The 19442-nt window shown below is 36.1% G+C and overlaps 2 protein-coding genes across 3 annotated transcripts; one reads left to right on the forward strand and one right to left on the reverse strand.

Annotated features, from left to right (window-relative positions):
• Positions 1-1067: 1067 nt before the first annotated feature.
• LOC107639493 (Peptidase C13 family) lies at positions 1068-7681 on the reverse strand. Of its 2 annotated transcripts, none has more exons than XM_016343003.3 (11): positions 7072-7681; positions 5756-6028; positions 5332-5373; positions 5070-5214; positions 4636-4865; positions 4084-4141; positions 3379-3456; positions 3132-3220; positions 2718-2799; positions 1743-1934; positions 1068-1646 (listed from the first exon to the last, which is right to left on the reverse strand). In XM_016343003.3, exons 2-11 carry the CDS (start codon positions 5920-5922, stop codon positions 1473-1475), a joined length of 1257 nt encoding a protein of 418 aa, XP_016198489.1. In that variant the 5' UTR covers positions 5923-6028; positions 7072-7681; the 3' UTR covers positions 1068-1472. The 2 variants fall into 2 exon arrangements, with proteins under 2 accessions (XP_016198489.1, XP_088340020.1); XM_088483894.1 differs by having other exon boundaries at positions 5756-5963; positions 7070-7681.
• A 2105-nt stretch (positions 7682-9786) lies between these two features.
• On the forward strand, positions 9787-11745 carry LOC148568690 (uncharacterized). Its single transcript, XM_088484746.1, has 4 exons — positions 9787-10840; positions 10892-10984; positions 11479-11532; positions 11615-11745. The coding sequence occupies exons 1-4, from the start codon at positions 9787-9789 to the stop codon at positions 11743-11745; spliced, it is 1332 nt and encodes a 443-aa protein (XP_088340872.1).
• The last annotated feature ends 7697 nt before the right edge of the window (positions 11746-19442 follow it).

The raw sequence follows: 19442 nt of genomic DNA on the forward strand, positions 1-19442 counted from the left end.
CTCATAATCAATTTTCTCAGCTGCAGTACCAGACAGGTCTCAGCCGGTACTGCCGGTCAAAATTCCACTGCGCGCTTTTACGCAGAAAACTATGTCTTCCGACTCGGAAAAATTCACTGAATCCAAATATCATATTTAAATCATCAAATTCAAATTGCCAAATCTTCCAACCGTATTCGCTCCTATTTAACTTATTATTTAATTAATTTCAGTTAGACCGGGTATTACAAAAATTAAAAAAAAAACTAAGTAATTATCTATAGTTAATAAAAATCAAAATTATTGAAGAAAAAATTAAAATTTATTTAAAAGTTAAAAATAATTTAATTAAATTAAATATTAAAGAAGTTTAGTATATTAGAGACAAAAGGTATAACTTATACTTTGTTATATGTATGTACCACATTCTTTTTTTTCTTTCTCGAAAATTTAACTACTAACCATTCTATAAATACGAGTAAAAATCCTGAATTTGTATTACAATTCATTTCTTTGAAATTCACTGTTATTTTACTTGATTAGATAATTCTTCAAAGAGTTTTTGTCCCTAATATTTTCGTTCTATTCAAGTTCTTACCGTTGCAAAGTTATCTTAATGTTGTTCTACTGTCAATTCTGTTAACATATTATTAATGACAGGACAACAGAGATTTTAAAATATTAAGAATTTAAATAGGATAATTTAATCGTTCGAGACAACTTTAAGACTTATCCTAAATACTAAAGATAAAAACAATACTTACTAAAAAAAAGAAAAGAACAAATAACAATAAACCATTTTAAGTTAAACGTACCAACTTTTTTTTTTTTTGTATTGTTAAACGTACAAGTTTAATCAATGAAAACTACACATCACTTGCAGTCCTAATAACCCAACAAAATAAATCTGCTTGTTAGATCTCTAATATTTGAATTTGATGTCAGTATTAAATTTTTTTTTTGTTCATGAATATGAAGTCATTCTTAAAGCCTATATCCAAACACAAATTTCTTTGACATCAATCTAATCTAATTTCTATCAAAATTTATTCTACAAAAACTATATATCAATATCCATTTGCAAACGATAATCCAAATGGAGTGTTTTATGAATAACCACTTTAATTTTAAGTATGGCTAATTCCCATTCGTTTAATGATACTACTGATAAACAAAGCTGCCTACCTATACATAACCTCCCCCAATAAGCATAAAAATCTTTTGATGGTTCATTTATAATGTATTCACGGAGAGAAAGATCATGTTCGTGGAACACATTATAACTGAAGAACTCAACTCTGCATCAAGGATAAAATAGCCAATATAATATAAATGATACGCAACTATGAAGCTCTCTCAGTGTGCATATACCCCCATGTACAAGTAAAAGCCCTGATAAATCTTCATGGTGTGAAATTGCATAGCAAGCCACCATGACATCTGGCGTCAATGGAACTCAGCCTAGAGACTTATAGAATGTTTTCTTCAACCAGTTACAATGATAGCCATGTCGAAAACACCAAAAGAGGAAGCATTAAAACCAGGCCATAGCACACAAAGAAATCAACACTTTCGTGTGTAATAACATTGCCGATAATAACACTCCACAGATGTCCACTATCCATGGCACAGAAAATACACTGTCCAACTTCATTGTGTTGATCTTCCTGTTCCAGCCAGATATAAGTAGAGTAAACATAACCCTAGCGGAGGGAATATTGAATTCTCAATTGCTACCAAAAGAGAAGAGGGGGGTGAGTTACCTCTGCCGTTAAATTATTGAATTGATCTTCATCATCAGAGTTTCTCACAGAATTTATGTCACTGCTGGAGAAAGATTGACCCAAAAATATTTTGGTTTTAGCTCCCCCAAAATTTTTATTTGTGAAGGATGTATATGCTGAATCAGTGTGTATTGTTTCCATCACAGAGCCAAAGAAGTTTGTCACAGGTACCTAGAAAAAGTAAAGCAAAAAGACAACTGAGCATTGTTCTACTAAATGGAGTCTGTTACATGAATCAAACACCACGAAATTGTTCTATCATATTTATGTTTAAAGCATTCTTTTATAGTTCCTCCTATGGTTTTCCCAAGTCTCCCTCTACCTCCAGCAGTCTAGCTATAGCTATAGGAATGCTGTAACAGCTCAGTCCACCCGCTTGTGGATATTGTTTACTTTGGCACTCTGGGCCTCACGGTTTTATTATTGATGGAGGGACGGAAATCACTCAACCCATCAAAATGTGTCCACAAGGAAGAGGTATCCACTCTACATACAAGCCATGTATAAAGCACAACAATTACAATGTAGAATAAACACATTAAATCAAACCCACCATTCTCGTGTAACTTCAAGAAGCTCAGCTTTGTCATGATGTCTCAAAGCAGTAAACCTATTACATAAATGCGGATTGGCTTTTCCAACTAGTTTAGTTAAGTAGTAGCTTGACAAAGTGATTTATAGTCTATTACAACAAATATGATACAAATTGGACTTAAATCAGGAAACAGTAGAAACATCACTGAACTTCAAGACCAGAATACAGATTGTAAATGATACTTAAATGGAGTGGAATAAGTTTGCAATAATGTTGGATCTTAATTCAAGAAAGATCTTATTGGTTGTCAAGAGAGCAATCAAATTTAACCAAGTGGAAACATCACATACACTACCAGGTAGAAGCAATTCGTCAGACGCAAAGCAAAGGAATCAAATTACATCCACAATGTTTATTACCTCTTCTAAATGGCGTTGGTATAGGTCCCTTCTGTAGTAAGCAGTTGACATCAACAGATTTGGATTATATGAATTGAAAAGACTGCAAACAAAGCATAAAAATTTGCAAAGTAAACAAGCTAGCTGTGAATATATAATTTTGGCGGGAATTTCAGCCATTCATGATTACCAACTTTCTCAATAAATAAGAGTGAGAAAAATTCTTGTTACAAGTAGGCCAATTATTTTAATCAGCACAGATCAGTGAATTTTTTGGAGGATTGTTAAAAGTTATGATGAATTGCACCAAAACGTATAGAAAGTGAAATGCAATTAAAAGAATGTACATGACAATAGATACACATACTAGGGAGACACATTAGCATGGATAAAATAGTTCCTGAAAATATATATAAAGAACATTCTTGTATGTACCTGCTCAATGAGGCATTGTCATACATATTCAGCCTCTCAAAGAAGGCAAGTGTGTAGAAAGTGAAACGATCAACAACTGAAACACCAACCTGTGTGATATTTTAAAGTGCAAGTACAAAAGGGAATTTTAGTTTGCTACCTATGGAGCCAAACATGAAGAAATCCAATGGATAAACTGTAGCATATTATGTCAAATACTTCTATGTGCTTTTTACAAGTTGGTTAACAATGTCAAATTAATACATACGTCTGAATCCAAGTGATGTGAATATGAATTCTCTCCTTTCATGCTACTTCCAATTGCCAGAACTCCAGGTGATTGAAGCTGCAACCCAGAAAAATGAATCTAGTCAGCAATATATATAGGACACTTGTGAAATAGAGTGGCTTCCAAGAACATAAATATGTTAAAAATGCATCGATAGTAAAAGCTAAGAGCATCCCTTTATCCTAGGAAGAAATTAAAACTAGATTAGGAGAAAAAAAGTAAGATACAAAATCTTTGTACTTCACAATATGATGTTTAACACTGAATGAAATATATAATATACCAAAAAATTGGTTATGCAAGTATAGCTATAAAATAGATTAACATCATTATCAGACCAGGATATTTGTAAATCTCCCCATTCAAAAAGATTACGCAATTGCTCTAGGGATGTTCAAGAAGCTAACAACAACAGCTAAACTGCTAACAACAAATAAATATAACAGCTCCAAGCTCCAGATTTCTCTAATCATTGAAAATATAGCACTTCCACCAACTGCAAGCATTCAACAGCAACATGAAATATATAGAGAAACACAAGGGTTCATTTGACTTAGGCAGAGATCACTCTTAGCCTGGACAATGAATACTTAGGATCACATCACTCTTTTTCCATGAGAATTGGCATAAAAATTATGGAAGCTCCTAAAAATCCAAACAACCATGTCAAAATCAATGTTTAACCTGAGAGAAGAGAGTAGAAGCTTGGCAAGTGTCCACCATTATCAGCAGTTCCTTAAACCTAATAAATCCCAAATGTTCAAAAAATGAGTTCTTAATCCAACATAATAATTATGATTCGATATGTCAATGACTGGTAAATATAAAGGTAACTGAGATAAATTAGACTCCTATAAGTCTATAACTTTATAGTGAAAAGGACAATATTCATGTAGATTTTCTTAGTTAAAATAGATAAGAAAGAATAGAAAAAGGTTCCTGAATTCATGGAATCATATTGATAAAGTCACCATCAAGATCCTTATTCTCAGCAAAATAGGTACATGTACAAAGAGTCCATACTCCTTAGTCTGCACGCATTGGGGATTGAGAAGCTATGTTCCATTCTTTTCCCCCATTTTAGATTGTTAAAAAGTATTCTTTATTCTCCCTACTCTTGAATTATTTTTTTCCTTCATCGAACAAATTTTATACCCCAAATTTTTTTTATTATTTCCATTCATACAAATTATGATTGAAAAGTTACAAATAATAAGTTAAATAGGAATTCAAGACCTGCCCTTCTCTTTCATTTGCTTCACAGCATCAGCTAAATCATGACTCTGAAGTTCTTCTGAATCCTGAAACTTCAAAAACTCATCACCACCGTGCCCTGTCATATAGAGAAGAATATGACTTCCTTCATCACTAAGAAGTCGCTTGGACCTTGGAACAGCAGTCTCATGACGTCCAGTAAGCACACGCAGAAAGTTTTCAACTGTCACTTCATAACCACGATAATCTACCTGATGGATTGCAGGAAAAATCATCACCCTCTTAAAGACTACATATGGGAGCCATAAAAAAAATTGGAAAGATGCAAATATTTTAGCTTCCAAATGTTACAAGATCAGAAGTTTGTAATAAGACAAAGGCAAACCTAACAATAATCATTGTCCCATCTAAGCCCTATAGAAGAGTCAGGCATAATGCATACCTCAAAAACTCACCTCAACATTGTCCCCATACAGGTTAAGTCTATGGTTTTCGTTATTAAAAACTTGGGCAGGGTACTTGTTTCTTGCATTACATGCCATGTCATCTGCTAGCATGAGTATAATCCTCTCATCAGATATTCCTAGCCGCTTAACTGTCCTGAATGAGAGAAATTATTTATTTATCAATAAAAGAGAAAGAATTTGTAATGATCAACTGATCAGTACCAACCATAATTTTAAAAAATTAAAAATAAAACTAAAGTTGAACATTTACCTATACAGTGACAACGTATTTGCCATATGTCGATAGTTAAACCTGAAAATGGGAAGCAGCGTGCTTAGTATACTAGCCTTGTCATAGAATTGCGATGTTAACAATAGTCCAATGCAAACATCAGTTTAAATCTACTCTCTAAGCTAGGGAAAAAAACCGTCGGTGCTCGGTAAACAATTTTGAAAACTTTTCACCGAGTATCCTATATACATCATTCACATTTATTGTTGCCAAACTGCTAGAAGAATTAAGATGCTCAGCAAAGAAACTAGAGAAAACTAACAACATGAAACATTAGGTAGCTATAAAATGCTTTTATTATTCATATAATTAGAATCAGGAAGCTATATAGAAGGTTATAAAACAGTAACATAGCATTGTTCAAAAGGAATTTGGATAAAGTAAAGATGAAGCCTTGATTTACCAGAAGCGTGATGTGCAGACCAGAACAGCCCAATTATTAGTATGCATGGTAGCCTCAGAAGAAGATGAAAAATATGCTGCAGAGTTCCTGATATTGCCCAGAAATAGCAATAACATCACGAGTACTTTCATAGTGAGCTTTAAAATCCTTAGGAAGCAAAATTCCATCCTTCTATCAAGCTATTCTCGCATCTATTGAATTTGTTGTTCTTGTAGATATGAAACTAATGATCAATTGCTTATTTCCTTCCACTACCAAAGAACTGTTACATAGCTGCATACAAAATTCAGCCACCAGAAGTCACTCCCATTAAACTGTAAAATATCTTCTGATTGTTCTCAAACAATCAAATGTCAAATACATATCAAACGACTGATATCTCACAAAAGTTAGCAAGGAAGAGTCCAGATCAGTGTATGTTCAAGCAACTGTAATGGTAATGGCAAGATAAAGCCATAGTTATCAAAACTAAACCGGTAATTGACCTGGTCATACGACGAGGTCACCGGATCACTGGTTCAACCGGTGGGTCACTAATTTACTCGATTGATCCGGTCATAATTAAATAAAAATATAAAATTAAGTATCAATTCTTGTACATAACTAATGATGCAAAAAGAGATAATATACTAGTCACTAGTACAAAATACTTTCTCAATTTAAATGAACAAGAGAGAACAAAAGATAACACAATCAGTAAATCAAATCCAAGGAATAATAAGAAAGTTGGCATCTATATCTTCATAGGAAAAATTTGAAGCTTGACCTACATTTCTTTCATTTTGATTGCATCTATAGCTACATTTGTGTATTTTTCACAAATCAATACCAAGAATAATCCATAATAATACAAACAGAAAGCATGGAAACAACAATTTATCTGAACAATTTTATTCTGAGTTACAAAGAAGATGAACCTCATTTTCAACAACAAATTCAACTATAATAATTTTCAGCAACTAAAGATTCAGCTCAAAAGATGATTTACAGATTTACAGCAACAAAAACTTTAGATAAGTGATTATTTCAGCAAGACAACAATAGCTTCAATCTTCAATGATGATAATCAGTACCAAATTCAACTCAGTGATGATTTTCAGCAACAAAAAAATTTAACTAAGTGATTATTCATCGTTCAATGAACAAAAAATTCATTCAGCAATGAACAAATTTAAGCTAAGTGATTATTTCAGCAAGACAGCAACAAATTCAAGGTTCGCAACACATTCAACTTTCAGCAACAAAATCAAAATGCAGTGATGAATTACAGCAACAAAATTGAAATGGAAAGAAATGGGGAATTTGTTGGAACACACCAAATCGGGTTGAGTGAAGGAAGCTGACAGCCAGGCTCGAAGCAAGAAGACGACAACGGAGACTAGCCCACCGAGACCTGCTGCCGGCGACAACAAGCGCAGGGAAGGCGTGCCTCTGAGTGCGACGGTGACGAGACAGAGAGCGACGACGACGACCTGCCCAGGGACTTGCTGCTTCTGCCGCGGCGACGACGATCGCGGGGAAGGCGCGCGACTGGGAGCGAGACGGTGACGGTGAAGGAAGCTGACCAGATGAACTGATGGCCGAAGCAAGAAGACGACAATGACCACCACCCAAGGGACCAGATGCTGGTTCCGTCTGCTTCTGCCGCCGGCGAAGCGTGCGCAGGAAGGTGGAAGGCGGGGACGGAGTTCGAGACAGTGACGACACAGAGGGCGACGACGAGCCTCAGTCCTAGACAGTGAGTGCGAGACCGAGTCAGAGATCGGAGGTGAGAGAGCTTGAGGTTGAGGGAGAGAGCGACGAGAAAAAGACACCAGAAGTCCAGAGAAGAGAGACGTTGAGGGTTGGGTGATCCGACAGAGACTAGGGCACCACAACTTCACAAGAAATGACGCCGTTTCAACTTTCGAACAAAAACAAAAGCATGACCCGGTCCGGTTAGAGGTCTGGGTTTTGTTTAATCCGGGTCGATTGGATTTTCGATCGAACCAATTGGATTGAGCCGAATTTGATAATTAAGGATAGAGCTTTTTTTTTTAATTCAACTAAGTGTTTTTTATTCTTTTAAATTACAATAGTTATTGAAAAATTACAGAACAAATTAATCACATTCACTGATGGTGGCCTTTGATGCGAACAAAGAAGTTGTCCGATGGAAGGTTTTGATGCGAAAGGGGAGATAAGGGCTTCTTAACCAGAGTTAAGTAGGGATTGGAGCCGGCAACGACTGAATCTGTAGTTGGAGGAGTCACACCCTTTTAAAAAAGGTGAATTAGAGGACTCTCAATTTTCTAGTCTGGCGAATAAAACAGATCAGCCCAACAAGTTTTATGCATGGCTCTGAAAACCGGCGATAGAAACGATCCGCTCCGCTGTCTATAACCGTCGGAGGAAAAACTGCTTGAAAAATGCCGAACCGGTCGAGAACTGGTCGTTGGACCGAACCGATAACCAACCGGTTCGAATAAAACGATGCCATTTTGTTGATTTGTAAAAAAAAAAAAAAAAAAAGAAAAAACAGAAGTAGATCCATTCGTGAACCAAAACCCCCCTTCTTCCCCCAATCATTCGTCACTTACTCCCTGGAGAACTTTGAAGCAAAGGGAAAATCCTAGCCTTTCATCGCTGCCGCTGTTCCCAAGTCCTTAGCGCCGCCGCCGTCCCCAGGTCCTCAGGGGCGCCGCTTCTTCCTCTTCTCCGTGTTCGGAACCCAGTAGCTCGGCACGTCGTCTTCATCTTCACTAGCTTCTCGGCACGGAACCCAGGTTAGTGGCTTCTCGTCTTCATCTTCCTGAATGTTCGGTCTTCTTCTTGGTTTGAACTTTGAAATTCTGAAATTGTTGTTTTTCGGTCTTCTTCTTCTATTTTTATTCCATTTTTCTTGTAATGTTTTGTAAATTGTAATTGCCTGTTGCTGATGGATCTGTCTTACATTTGCTGGTTGCTGATGGCTGTAAGATTTTTTTTTCAAATTTACTGATGGCTCGATGGCTCTATTAGTCTGTTACTCTGTTTTAGTATTTTCTAATTGCAAAATGGCTCTGATAGTGTTTTATTGTTTTACTAGTTGCTGATGGCTCCTAATTTTTTTGTTCAAATTTGCTAATAGCTTTGTTTTGTAGTTGCTGGTTTTGTTGGGTGAAGGTTTAGTGTTTTGGAATGTTTTCCAATATGCTAAAGTTTGTAATTGCTAGCTTTGTTTGTAATTGTTGGGTGAAGGTTTAGTGTTTTGTGATTATTGGTTAATGTTTTAGTTTGTTTGCTGCTGAATGCTGTAGGCAGAATTCAGATATGGTCTTGTTGATGATTTTTTGATTTTTCATTGTGCTGCGGCTGTTTTTAATTTCGTATCTGTTTTATTAATTTCAGTTATGGATAATAGTATTAATCAAGAAGCAATTGCTGATAATAATGCATCTGTGAATAATAATCTGCCTGTCAATCCTCCTATTTCGAATGATGCTACTAATCCTAATCCCCTAGTACTAACGATAGTCAATCACAAGGCTCTTCTAATTTACGGGAAAAAACAGATTTAGCTTGGAAATATGTTACTCTACAAATAGTGAATGGAAAATCACAATATCAATGTTTATTTTGTCTACAAGTTTTCAATGGAGGCAAAATTCACAGGATGAAGAAACATCTAGCAAAGATTATTGGAGACGTGAAAAAATGTCCTAAAGTTCCATATGATGTGGAAAAATAGATGAAAAGTTTATTGAAAGAAATTCAGATCAAGAAAAACAAAAGAAAAGTAAGTTTTAGTGTAAAGGGTGGTGATGAGGTAGAGGATGCAATTAATGAAGCAATAGCTCAACAAGAACAGCAGCATACTTCTAGTCAGAAAGTGGTTGGAGGCGATCCAAAAAAGAAAGCCAAAGTCATTCCTCCTATGTTTGCACCAAGAACAACTCCAGGAGCTCAACCAAATCTTAAAAAGTTTTTTGCAAAACAAAGAGGCAATACACGAGGTTGATAAATGGTTTGCTCAGTGCCTTTTGGATTGTAAAATTCTATTTAATACTGTGATGTCTCCATTTTTCCAAGATATGCTGGATGGTGTTGGTGGTATTGGACCTGGTTACAAAGGTCCTTCTTATGATGAGTTAAGGGTTCACTTGTTGGCTGATCTTAAAAGAGAATGTCAAATCCTAGTTGATAGTTATAGGAGTGCATGGAGAGAAACTGGATGTACCCTCATGGCTGATGGTTGGACAAATCAAAGACAAAGAACGTTAATTAATTTTCTGGTGTATTGTTCTAAAGGTTTATGCTTTGTGAAATCAATAGATGTTTCCAGTATCGTAAAAAATGCTTCACTCTTGTATAGTTTGTTTTCTGAGGTGATTGAATGGATTGACCCTAATGATATTATGCATGTTGTGACTGACAATGCGGCCAATTATGTTGCTACTGGATGGCTTATCAATCAGAAATATGATAATATCTATTGGTCACCATGTGCTGCTCATTGCCTTAATCTTATTTTGAAAGATATAAGCAGCATGGCGCATATTTCTAACTTTGCAACATGTGCTTCAAAGATCACAGTATTTGTATACAATCATATGGTTTTCTTATCTTGGCTTAGAAAAATACCTAATTGGAGAGAAATTGTACGTCCTGGTGCAACCCGTTTTGCAACTATATTTATCAAATTTAAGAGCATCTTTGAGTGTAAAGCGGATTTGCAAGCATTGATTGTAGATTCATTCTTTATTGGTCACAAATTAGGAAGGAGTGCTACTGGTAGAGCTGTGAGTGCTATTATTTTGGATAGCAAATTTTGGGATGATTGCTTTACTGCATGTAAACTTGTGGGCCCTCTGATTAAATTGCTGAGGCTTGTTGATGCTGATGACAAACCATCTTTGGGATATGTTTATGAAGAAATGCTAAGGGCAGAAGATGCAATTAAAGAGATGTTTAGGCAAAACAAGACTGTATATCAGCCGTACACAGATATTATCAACTCAAGATGGGACAAGCATTTGAAGAAAGATCTTCATGTGGCAGCTTACTTCCTGAATCCTGCATTATTTTTTAATGAAAATTATAAAGAAGCACCTGATGTTATGCGAGGTTTGCTTGATCTTATTACCTTGTATTGCAAGTGAAACAATTTGGATTCAGTTGAGGCAATGAAAGAAATACATTTATATAGAGATCGGAAGGAAAGCTTTGATAGACCAGAAGCTATTCGAGCTGCATCTAAACTTAAGCCTGGTAATAATATTTGAATATTTGTTTAATTAATAGTAACTTGTTTTATGCTTTTATGTTTTTAATTGATAACTTTTAATATGTTATGGTTTTATAATTGGTAGATGAATGGTGGAGGTTATTCAATAGTTCTGCTTCATATTTACAAAGGATAGTTGTTCGCATTCTTAGCCAAGCATCTACTTCTTTTGGGTGTGAGAGAAATTGGAGTCTTTTTGACTAGATTCATACAAAAAGAAAAAATATATTGGAGCATGATAGACTAAATGATATTGTTTACGTTACTTATAATTTGCATCTTAAATCCAGGTAATATATGTTTCATGCAATATCATATTATTTCATACGGAATTTTTATCATAACAAATTTGTAAATTATTAATTCTTCATATATTGTATTTAAATTTTTAGGAAGGAAAAAGAAAAAAGAAAGCAAAAGATACAATATGATCCAATTGATTATGAAAGTATCAATTTAGTTGATTTTTGGGTGACAGAAGAGGTTGTAGACAAAGAGCCTGATCTTCCTAGTAATGTGGATGACTTATTGCGTGAGTATTATAGTTTATTTTCTAATGATTTATTAGAATGTTGTTAGTTGATAATATAATGATAACATGTGTATTTTATTAGGTGATATTGATGTTGATTTATATCAAAGTTGCGGTGGTAGTAGTGGTCTTTATGCTGCATCTCTTGATTCTTCTGCTCAAGAGGGTGGAAATGAAGGTGAAGATAATCCCACCGAAGCAAATTTGCATTAAGTTCTTGCAGATTTTGATGATTGATAAATCATGATGATAAGATTTAATATTTAGATATGTTTTTTTTACTATTTAACTTTTGAGTTTGTATTTTGATAAGATCATATGGATTTGGTTGATGATAGTTTATGTAGTGTTTTAAATTTCAAAGATATTTTAAGATTTATATTAGACTATAATTATATTTTAGGATGTTTATTTATAATTTATTTATTATTCTATTCTAAAATAGTTTTTTCGGTTGAACCACTGATGAACCGAAATATTCGTATGCCGGTTAGAAATTTACAATGAATCCAATCGTGAGTATAGTCTAACCAACACGCAAATATCGCATCAAACAATTCTAAAATCTATGACCAAGAGTATTGATCCCGGGTCGTTCTCCCTAGGAATTGCCTTAGAATGCACATCATTGATTAGGAAGTCTTTTGTGGTTTTGAGAGTTGGTGCAAGAATTCAAGCTAACAAAAGCAAACAATAATTAATTGAGATAAAGGCCTTGGCTAAAGGTAAGTATTGAAAGTTCCATCATTATAGTTTCCTTCAATTATGATAAGAATTGATTATTGCTTCACTTAGTTAACCCTCTAATAATGGAGGAAAGTCAAGTGAGAGTAACTAACTTGAGTCACAAGTCTTATTCCACCCTAGGGAAGTCTAGCTTTAGTGCACTCCAAGTCAATTAGCAATTCTCAATTCATAATCTACAATTGATTTTCACTATTCAAGTGTCTCCAATAACTCAACCCCTAAGCCAAGTAAGAGAAATTTAATCCATAGCTAGGGTTGTCATTATCACAAACAATTGGTAGGCAATCATAGAAGACATAATGTAATTGAGAGAAGAAAATTGAATTAAAGTTATCTAATCCAAACAATCATTAACAATCAAGCAATTAAATGAAATTCCACAATTCATTAATCAAAATTCAAAGTAACAAAGTCAAACAAATCTAGATTTAAGAGATTAAATCAAAAGAACATCAATTAAGAGTAGAAGAAGAGTGGATCTACAACTTGTATCAAAACAAAAGTGAATTGGCAATGGATCTCACCAAGAAATCAAAGAAAATTTGCAATGGAGGAAGTGAAATCCTAGAGAGAAGTTGGAGTTTCTCTCTCTAAAAACAAAATGTAACTAACTCCCTAAAATATCTAGAATTATGACTAATTGTTCTAACACTTCTAATCCTTGGTCTTCTTAAGCTTTTCCCTCCAAAATTCTGCTCCAAAACTGGGCCTGGGATCCCCTGAAATCGCTGGTCACGTTTTTCTTTAAAAAAATCACGTGCGCACATCGGCTGCGCGTATGCGCACCTGGGGTCCTCTGCGATCTGCGCGCAGACGCATAGTGCGCGCACGCGTCCGATGACTTGTGGCCCAGCCATATAAGCACGCCGGCTTCTCGTCTCGGCTCCACCCAACCGGCTCTGGGGGTACACATCCGCGCGTACGTGCACGGTGCGCGTGCGCGCAAATGCCTAAGTTTCAAAACTTGCTTTATTCCATGCTCCTTCCATTCATGCATGCTTCCTTCACTCCTCTTAGCCATTTTTGCCCTATAACTTCTGAAACCACTTAACGAACGGATCAAGGCATCGAATGGTAATAGAGAAGGATTACAATATATTCATTTTGATGCAAAAGAAGCATATTTTCATCTATGAGGCAAAGTTGGGAAGGGAACACAAAATCATACAGTTTTATATGGACAAGTGTGGAAGATCATTGATAAAACCCTTAAAATCTACACATGATAAACCCTAAAAACGGGGTTTATCAACCCCCCACACTTAAAGTGTAGCATGTCCTCATGCTAAAGGAAAGCAAAAGATCAAAGGATCACAAGAGAGTGGGACTCATGGGATGCAATCTACCTACATGAATGCAACTAGGGTGTATGCTACTATCTACTTGGTCAAGAGCAATTCAATCCTCCTAGGACACATATATATATGCACATAGGGCAAGATGATCGGCAATGTATGAACTCTACCAATATTAGTCATCAAAGTGAAATATGCATAGCTTGCATGAAGAGCGCTTGCGAGAGCCGAGAACAAGGAATTGAGTTTCGAACCCCTCACCGGAAGTATTTACACTCTATCCGCTTGGTGTATAGGGTTGATCACTCAATCCTCTCCTACTTCATGCTCTTCCAAAATTTTTTCTTTCTCTAACAATCAACACTTGTTCTATGCATGCATACATATATCATGAGGTCTTTCCTTAGGTTGTAATGGGGTTAGGGTTAAGGTAGGGTTATATATTTGGCTAAGTGGGCTAGAGGTTGAATCCTTTAATTAGCTTAAGCTCCCCTCCCAACCTATATAACATCCTATACAATTATGTACTAACCTAACCACCCGCTCCTCACTCTTTCACATACTCATGCTTTCACTTTTGATCATTACACATATGCATTGATTCGTCTTTGAGTCTTATTTTGGGACATTTTGTCCCCTTTTCTTGCTTCTCTTTTTCTTCTCTTTATATATATCTCTTTTTTTTTCTTTTCTTTTCCTTTTCCCTTTTTTTTCTTTTTTCTTTGGGTCTCTTTTCTTTTTTTTTTCCTTCCCCTTTTTATTAAATTTTTTTTCAAACTATGTACAAGAATATCAATGCATAAGGTCTATATATTCAATTAATCACATGAGTATGTATCCACTTCCCAATATTTTTAACAATAACATGCTTTTACCTCAACCAATGCTCTCCCCCGTTTTCCCACACTTGAATGGCACACCCGTACTAACCTAAGCTATTCAAGGATTCAAATAGGGACATTCATGGGTTTTTCGCTTTTGGCTTGTGATGTGCTAAAATTAAGAATAAGTGGGTTAAGCGTAGGCTCAAAATTGGTTGCAAAGGTTGTTATAAGGTAAGGTCATTTGGGTAAGTGGCTAAGTGAATTGATGGTCTCAATCATGTACATGCATTCATACATATAAAAATGGATATATAGAGTCAAACAAATTAAGGATCACAATCATAGAGAAAGAACAATACACACAAGAAGGGAAGTAAGTGGTTATAAGATGTAACCACGCAATTAGGCTCAAAACTCGCTTGCTTGTGTTCTTGGCTCAAAATCCATGCTCCAAATTACATTCTTCAAACAAGCATAGCATCTTTAAAATTGGTGAGTTTGCCCTAAAGTTCTAGCTTCCTAGGAAAGAAGTCATTACTCTAACCAAGTGGACTCATTAGGAGATAACTAACATGCAATGGATGTCAAATGCAATCTATCCTACTTAACAAAACAAATTCAAAATTTATTCGGGTGTTACCTATGAAGACCGGTCGGCCGACTGACCTCCCCACACTTAGAAGTTGGCACGGTCCTCCGCGCCTTGAGTGAGACGCAGTGGTTGATCGGCTTCCGAATGTCCATCATCCTCTCCATTATCACTATCTTCATTGTTGGTGCCGGTGGATGTGGAGATTTCTGGTTCTTCCATAGGTGGTGCTAAGCAACTTAGAATCTTCTTGACAAAAGTGTATCGGCGTTGATTGCGCCGCTCATAACGATCAAGCTTCTTGTGAAGGTCCTCTATGCATTGCATGGATGATTTTGGTGGTGCGGTGGAGGAGGTGGGAATGCTCATGGGGATGGCTAAGTTCGGGTCCTCGGTATCCGCCGGAGAGTAGAGATATCTCCCGTTTGGAACAACATCACCGTCTATCGGGATCATGGCCCTCCGGTCCTTGGTTTCTCGGGGGACACCGGCTGCGGTAACTAAGTCGGTCACTAGAGCGGGGAAGGGTAGGTTCCCCTTAGCGTGGATGCGGCCCATAGCTTGGCGAATGAGACGGGGAATATGAATCGGTCTCTCTGTGAGGACACACCAAACCAACAAGGCTAACTCAGCAGTAATAGATGAGCCATGGGTGGTAGGGAGCACATAATGGACTAGAATTTATGCCCATGCCTGAGCCTCTCTGGTGAGAAAACGTGCGTCAATGCCCTTGGGCCTCGGCCTCATCCTCCCTCGAATCCAGAATGATTCGGGTGTAGCAATGACCTTGAGGATGGCATCCCAATCAAACTCATATTTGCATCATGCCGACAAAACCTCTTGATATGCATCAATCCCTTCCGCTAACGGTCTGGTCTTAAGCACACTTTGAATGGCCTCCTCTGTGACGAAAACTTGTTTTCGGCCCACAAATACTGATGTAAGGGATAAGGAGTGGTAATTGGTGTAAAATTCTATCACCCACGACAAGTTTGCTTCACGTGGCTTCCTCAATAGGAACTCCCATTGCTGCCGTTCGATGTAGGGCATGACAAGCGGGATGACATGAGTCAGAGGGGCTAGAAGAGGCTCCGCAAGATAGTTCCTTTCCTTTATCAAAGGGTAGGCAAGTTCGCAATAGCGGTCGGGGAACTTGTTCGGATCCCTTGCCGGATTGTCCTTTTCCAAAACATCAATGTTAGCAACGCTCCTTGTCTTATTGAGGAGGGGCTTGGCTCTAGGTGCTTGTTGTGCTTTGCTAGTGGACCGGAGCGGTGCCTTCTTAGATGCCTTCCCTTTGTCTTTCTTGATAACCATCCTAGAAAAGAGGGAAAGGTGGCAAAATTTAAGCTTAAAGAAGCACCAAGAGATAATACTCATGCAAGTGATAAAGCATAAGAGAATAAGTGGCTTGGATACTAATGAGAGGGCAGAAGTTAGACCAATTAAGAGAGTCTTAATAAGAGAAATGCGTTGCGAGTATAGCTCTCAACCAGCTAAAGTATGCCTCACCAATTTAAAAAGGGGTTGTCACAAATTTTAGAAATAAAAATACTGGGAGTATGAGTCCCAGGTCGTCTCCCAACGAGTTGCAGGAAAGAGTGCTATTTTATTAACTAGAAGTTTTCCGGAAAAGTTGAGTTTTGATAATGAGTAAAAATAATTGTAAATTAAAGCAATAAAACTAAGAATTATTATTAATATTAAAAGGCCTTGACTGGGGGAATGATTAATTGGAAGTTCTATCCTTGTTGGAATCTTCTCAAGTGTAGTGTAAAGAGGTTATTGTTTTCACTTAGTTAACCCTTACTAAATAAAGGAAAGTCAAGTGATTGAGCTAACTCTTACCCGCAAATCCTAGTCCTCTCCCTTGGGAAGGTCTAGCGTTAGTAGGTACAGAATTAGCCAACAACGTCTAATTTAACTAAGCACTTGAGCATTCCAACTCAAGTGTCTCCTCTTAATCAACCCCCATGTCAAGTAGGAAATCTACTCCATTGACATGGAATTAATACTCATAAAAATATAAGAAGACATAATAAATTAAAACAAAATAAAATAGAGAATTAATAATTAATTAAAAATAAAAGTAACTTTGTATATTAATAAATTCAAAATGCAACATATTTAATTTAATAGGGTCAATGAGCAACTAATAAGAGTAAAGGAATAAGGAAACAAACTAAAGTAATGTCTTCACGGAGGTAATGAATCTTCAGCATCAAAAAATACAAAGCAAAAGCATAAACTACTAATATAAAGCTAATCTAGATTCAGATCTGAAACTGAAAGCAATCCTAATATCGATGTATCTGAATGTGTGTGTATGCGTCTCGAGTCTCTGCATGTTCCCTAGCTTTAATCTGTGTTTCTGGGCCGAAAACTGGGTCAAAACGCGGTCCGAAATCGTCCCCAGCGTATTCTGTTATTTTTGCAGATCGCGCAGGTTACGCGTACGCGTCGTCCACGCGTTCGCATCATTCGGCAATTTTCCTTGTCACGCATTCGCGTCGTCCACGCGTTCGCGTCATTCGTGCAGACTCCACTCCACGCATTTGCGTCAGGTACGCGTTCGCGTCACTGTGATTTCTTCATTTCACGCGCTCGCGTGAGCCATGCGATCGCGTCAGTGTTCGCTGGTCATCTCCTTAGTTTCTTGTATTCCTTCCATTTTTGCAAGCTTCCTCTCCATTCTCCAAGCCATTCCTGCCCTATGAAGTCTGAAACACTTAACACATGGATCACGGCATCGAGTGGTGTAAAGGAGAGTTAAAATGTACTAATTAAAGGTTTCTAGGAAGCAAGTTTTCAACCATAAACAATATTAGGAAGGAATTGTAATATCATGTTAATCATATGAATAAGTAGGTAAAGACTTGATAAAACCACTCAATTAAACACAATATAAATCATAAAATAATGGTTTATCAACCTCCCCACACTTAAACATTAGCATGTCCTCATGCTTAGCTTAAGGAGATAAAATGAATGAGTAGAGAAATGTAAGACTCATGCAATGCAATGCAACCTATATATATGAATGCAACTATATGATTCTTGTCTACTTGGTTAAAAATAAATAAGCTCTTCAAGACAAACGTAAATCAAATTCCACTAAATCAATTTTATATAGTAAAAACAGGTAACATTGTAAGAAGATAGCTCATGAAAGCAGGGAACATAGAATTAAGCATTGAACCCTCACTGATGGTGTATATGCACTCTAGTATCTCAAGTGTATAGGGTAATCACTCTATTCTTCTCTAATCATGCTTTCTAAATTTTGTTCTTTACCTAACCAATCAACAATATTTAATGTACTAATGCAAACATCATGAGGTCTTTTCAAGGTTGTAATGGGGCTAAGGTAAGGGTAAGGGTATATATATATGGCTAAGTGAGCTAGAATATGAATCTTTGACTAACCTAAGCCTTCACCTAACATACATATACTCTATATAATTCTAATTCATGCCTAGCTACCCATAATTTCTCACTTTCACATTACATACTCATGCGTTAACTTTTTATCTTTTAATTTTCTTATCACATATGCATTGGAGCTTTACTTAACTTAGAATTGGGGTAATTTTATTCCCTTATTTATTTAAATATTTATTGAATATTTTTGGATTTTTTTAGATAGAAATAACATACCAATGCACATGGAATTTCAATTTTTTTATGTTTTATATGAGTAGGTATCCAAATTTCCATCATGATACATCCCCTTATTAACCAATATTCCTACAATTTTCTCATGCTTAATTAACACACTTTCTATCTTAAGCTAACCAAAGATTCATTTTGGGATATTTAATTATTTTTCTGCTTAAGGCTAGTGATGTGGTAAAATATAGAACAAATGGGATTTAAAAGGCTCAAATTGGCTGACAAAGGTAATTGAAGAGTAGGCTTATTTGGGATAAGTGAGCTAAACAATTAATGACCTCAATCATATGCATGCATATAGATACATTAAACATTGGACATACAGGATGAAACAAAATAAAGATTACAATCATAAAGAAGTAAACACACAAGAATAAAATATTTATGGTTAAATAATGTAACCATGTAATTAGGCTCAAAATCTCACGGGTTGTGTGTTCTTAGCTTTTTAAACTATGTTCCAAATACAACTTCTAACAAGTTTAACACAAAATATTTATTTTAAATTAGTAAAAATTTTCAAAAATAGGGTTTGAAAAAAAAACTTATTATTTTTCAATCAAGTAGAACATGCAAGCAATTAACCTATTACTATGCAATTTATCCTATTCTGAATAAAAGAAAAACTAACTAAATATCCTTATTTTATTGGTGTTTAGGTAAAAAGAAATTACCTCCGGAAGTTAGGTACTGACCGACCTACCCACACTTAAAGCTTTGCACCGTCTTCGGTGCCATCTATCAGGAACAAAGGGGGGCTAATAGCAGCATCTCCATCATCGG

Source organism: Arachis ipaensis, chromosome B4, assembly GCF_059453495.1.
Source record: "Arachis ipaensis isolate K30076 ecotype BB chromosome B4, ASM5945349v1, whole genome shotgun sequence".
NCBI lineage: Eukaryota > Viridiplantae > Streptophyta > Magnoliopsida > Fabales > Fabaceae > Arachis > Arachis ipaensis.